General features: G+C 41.5%; 1 protein-coding gene across 1 annotated transcript; it reads right to left on the minus strand.

Annotated features, from left to right (window-relative positions):
- Positions 1-531: 531 nt before the first annotated feature.
- On the minus strand, positions 532-1,646 carry LOC133099049 (mitochondrial import inner membrane translocase subunit TIM16-like). Its single transcript, XM_061202506.1, has 3 exons — positions 1,536-1,646; positions 718-1,033; positions 532-665 (listed from the first exon to the last, which is right to left on the minus strand). The coding sequence occupies exons 1-3, from the start codon at positions 1,644-1,646 to the stop codon at positions 532-534; spliced, it is 561 nt and encodes a 186-aa protein (XP_061058489.1).
- Between the last annotated feature and the right edge of the window lie 2,581 nt (positions 1,647-4,227).

Below are 4,227 nucleotides of genomic sequence, written 5' to 3' on the forward strand. Positions count from 1 at the left end.
AAGCATATCAATAAATTGCAATGTGTATATTTTCCTGGATGCTTATTGAAATAAACATACTATAAAAACAAATTATAAATTATTCAGACAAGTGTGAACACAACCATACTTTGATGATTTTATTGTTAATTTAGTGGTATTATGCAAGTTTAGTGGCATTGATAAATGTATCGTCCTGTGGTTAAAAATTTAAGGAGTCCTTATATTTTAGAAATATATATTGAAGTACTTACATATGGATAATGCGATATCTGGAGTTTGCGTGAAAGTAATTCATAGAGAGTGTGTTGAACAAGCTTGGCGTTGCACTCAAGTTGTAGATGTTGGATGGTGAGTAAAACCGATCCACTGCTGTGTTTTTCAACATCCGCATCATGCCTTTAGAAGTTCAAAAACTAGACATAAAATATCAGTTTTTGGTTTTTTTTTTTCGGAAAAGCCATTTATTACCGAGCTATAAATCAGAGGTGGGTGGAGGGGCTGGCGGGCGCGGTGGGAGGCGCCAAGTGGTCACGTTTTGGGCGGCTGCTTTCACTCTCTGTCCTCCTGGGCCTGGATTCTGAGTTGCTCCTCAAGGCGCTCCTTTGCTCGCACCACCTTTGACAGCAGGTAGAAGGAGGCGCCCACGGATTTATCATTCACCTTGAATAGGTGTTCATAGTTCTGCAGAGGAGGGGAGACGGTGAGGGTCCCTGGGTTACAGAAGCGGGGGAAGCTTCTGGGTCTCCTCAGGGCTCAGCTTGAAGACGTTGAGAATCTGCTGTGTCTTCTGGAGGCTGAGGCCGGAGAGGTTGGAGGCGGCTGCAGACTGGTGTCTGGCACGTCCCTGGGCATCAGCTGCTGCCTGGCTGGCTGTAAACTCCTGTCGCAGGGCCCGGGCAAAGTCCCTGCCCACCACCTGCACGCCTATCACAATGATCTGGGCCAGGTACTTGGCCACGGCAGCCGTTCTGCTTCGGGGGCACGGGCTCCGGCTTCCTGGCCCCGCGGGCCCCGGCTCCAGGGCCGCCGGCGGGGCAAAGGTCAAGGGAAGCTGCTAAGAGCGCGTGCGCTGGGCATGCGCGTTGTTTCAAAAAAGTCAGTTTCATTTTTGGTACTTTTCTTCCCAAACAATCGTATAATCTGTTGGATAATTGTCCACTTTACTTTCAAAATTATCCGAAATCTCTCGTTTTCTACCAAACTTTATCACTGCTACCAGACTAAACTTCCATCATCTCTTGCCTGGGCTGCTTGCACGGCCAGTACTTCCTGGACCAAGGTTCGCACCCTTGTCCCCTGCATTGCCAGGTGGATTCTTAAAAACTGCACCACTAGGGAAGCTCTTCCCGTTTCCTTTCTTGCCATTCTTTTCACACCGTTCACTTCAACTACGTTCTGATTCTCAAACATCTGCAGCACGCTACAATCTCTAGGCTTTGCACCTGCTTTTTCTCCTCTCTGGAACACGCTTCACCTCACTGTATGATTTGTCTCCTCGTGTCATTCAGTTCTCAGTTCAAATGTCACCTTCTCAAAGGTGACTTCTTAACTACCTGATCTAAAATAACACTATTTGAGGACTTCCCTGGTGGTGCAGTGGTTGGGAATCCGCCTGCGAGTGCAGCGGACGCAGGTTCGAGTTTTGGGTTGGGAGGATCCCACATGCCGCGGAATAACTAAGCCTGCGTGCCACAACTGCTGGGGTCTACTGGAGCCCGTGCTGTGCAGCGGGAGAGGCCACCGCAGTGAGTAAACCCTCGTACAGCAACGAAGAGCCAATGCAGCCAAAAATAAATTAAAAAAAAAAAATTAAAATAATACCACCTTGCAAACTCTAACTACTTAATATATTTACTTTATTTGTATCACATATTGTCATATGTTTTTTTTTGTGAGCAGGATCTTTGTTTTGTTTATCACTGCCTCCTGGCATCTAGACTGTCATCTGACACATAGGGAATACTCAACAAATATTTGTTGAATAAGTGAATGAGTGGATGATTTTCAGTTGATCAATAGCCCATTAATAAGAACTTAAGTCCATATTGTATATCCAGCAGAATATTTGATATTTTTAAAATAATCATCTCATTTAATCTACATATAAACTGTGAAGTAGGCACTACAATCGTCTACTTTTATAAATAAAAATACTGAGACCCATGGAGTTTAAAGACACATTCACATAGTTTTAAAAAAATAGTACAACACACATTCAAACCTATGTCTGTGTAATTCCAAAGCATTTTCTCTTTTTGCTATATCATTCTACCACATAAAAAGCACATCAGCTAGGTGCAGACCTTCTGAAATAAATATATCAGCCCTCTGTTATTACAAATACTAACACCAAGCTTTATGATCAAAAGGAACAAGTGGGTCTGGCTTTACCCCATTAGATATTTGTCTGTTTATTCACCACCATTGAAGTATTCTTTTAAAGCTGGTCTCTTTGGGGGGTGTAAATCTCGGTTTGATATATCCTTTCTGTAAACCACAAAAGAAACCAGAATTTACCTGATCCAAAATAATGAAAGTGCAGAGAAATCAATAATAGGAAAAGAATAGCTACCCTCAGATTACGTTTTCCAACAACAACTGCAACAAAGAGGAAAAAGACATGGCTCACTAAGATGCCACTATTTTGTACCAACCTGATAGTATTTGAATTTGTTCTCTATGTAAAATTGGCCTATTTCAGCATTAACTTGCTGTAAAGATGTAGCCAAGGTTCACATATGCCTGTCTTTGATGTTATAAGATCTATGGGAGCAAGACACAGAAATTTGGAGTCCTGGGTTCTAGTCCTAGATAGACCTTTTTGTACTTTCTGAGGAATGGTGTTACAAAGCCTATTTAGCTATAGAGTATTATGAGAATACAATTAAATAAAGGGCCAAGGTGAAGTTCAGAGAACTATAAAGGACTGATAATGAAGCAGAGTATAGAGTTGGAAAGGGGGAGGAAAGCCTAATATTTAATTAGTAATTTTATGCTTTGACATGTTTTGTATAATTTAGTCTTCACAATAATCCTTCCAGATAGTCATGCTTAGCCCTACACTATATGCGAGGAACAATGAAAAGTGGTTGATTTCATCATACAACTGGGATTTTCATTTCTCCAAAATTGTTTATTCATTACAGATAATCTGTGTATAATGGTGGATGAAACTTTACATTATGCAATTGTTAGGATTAAAGAACAATACTATTGCTTTCGCTTTCATTCTAAAGATTATGTTTTGATACAGCTTGAGTCCTCCTATATGAGGATGCTAAGACAGAATGAGTTGCACTGCACGTGGTTGATGGGAGGAAATGTCTGTGAAAGATAAGTGACAGATGGAGCAGGTTTAGTGTGTGCTAGGTCTACATAAAACAATCCAAGCCTGACACTTGTGAAAGGAAAAAGGAAGGAGGATTGATTGGATAAGAAGAGCCTCCAACTTCAGTGCAGCTCTGGGAAAGTCTCAGCCAGACCCCTGGGAAATCCCAGAGCAGAAATGGACTTACACTAGTACCTTCACCGTGTTCATTTTTTCAGAAGGAGTGGGGAGCTTGGGGGGGGGGTGGACAGAGGGCCTCAGTGTGAATACTGTTGAGGTCCAAAGGTACAGTAGTTGGAGAGGGCCAGCCAACTATGTTCCTTATAGCAAGTTCTCTTTAAGAGAATCTCAGTGGTGTACCTCCAGGGCCACCAGAGGTCTCAATAGACATATTAATATCCAAGTTCTAAAAGTAATTATGACACCTATTATAGAGTTTTATCTTCAGTTTATTGTTCTCCACACTCTACATTATTTTGTTCATAGTCATGACTTTAAATACGATGAAGAGGTAAGCCAGACCTCAGAGGCAGGTCTAGGTTACAAGTTTGGCAAGAATGAGCAATCAGACTAGGTTAAAAATTGCTTTCACTTCTGTTTTACTACTTAATCAGCATACAAAGAGTACAAAGAATGTATACAAGACAAAGGAATCAAAAAAGTGGACAGATTCCTCATTTTCACTATTCCCAGATCCAGAGTATTGATGAAGTTCAATGGTTTTAGCCGCTAACATGGCCAGAGGAGACCAAAACTGTGAGCTTGCTGCCGTTGAGTCATTAGGCTAGGGTAAGGGTCTTGTTAACACACATATAAAGAAACTCTTACTCTTCAATATACATATACTCCTACCCCTATTACTTACTACTTGATTAGGCTTACAGAATGTCTAGCCCTGGCCTATCAAAGATTGTGAC

This window comes from Eubalaena glacialis, chromosome 10 (genome assembly GCF_028564815.1).
Source record: "Eubalaena glacialis isolate mEubGla1 chromosome 10, mEubGla1.1.hap2.+ XY, whole genome shotgun sequence".
In the NCBI taxonomy this organism is placed as follows: Eukaryota; Metazoa; Chordata; class Mammalia; order Artiodactyla; family Balaenidae; genus Eubalaena; species Eubalaena glacialis.

What these genes read in the sequence shown, in the direction of transcription:
- LOC133099049 (XM_061202506.1), bottom strand. Translation starts at nt 1,646, where the DNA reads ATGTGGGATCCTCCCAACCCAAAACTCGAACCTGCGTCCGCTGCACTC. An exon ending in ATAGTGTTATTTTAGATCAG is followed by an intron (nt 1,034 to 1,535) that starts GTAGTTAAGAAG and finishes CGCTCTTAGCAG; the next exon opens with CTTCCCTTGACCTTTGCCCC. An exon ending in GAGCCCTGAGGAGACCCAGA is followed by an intron (nt 666 to 717) that starts AGCTTCCCCCGC and finishes CCCCTCCTCTGC; the next exon opens with AGAACTATGAACACCTATTC.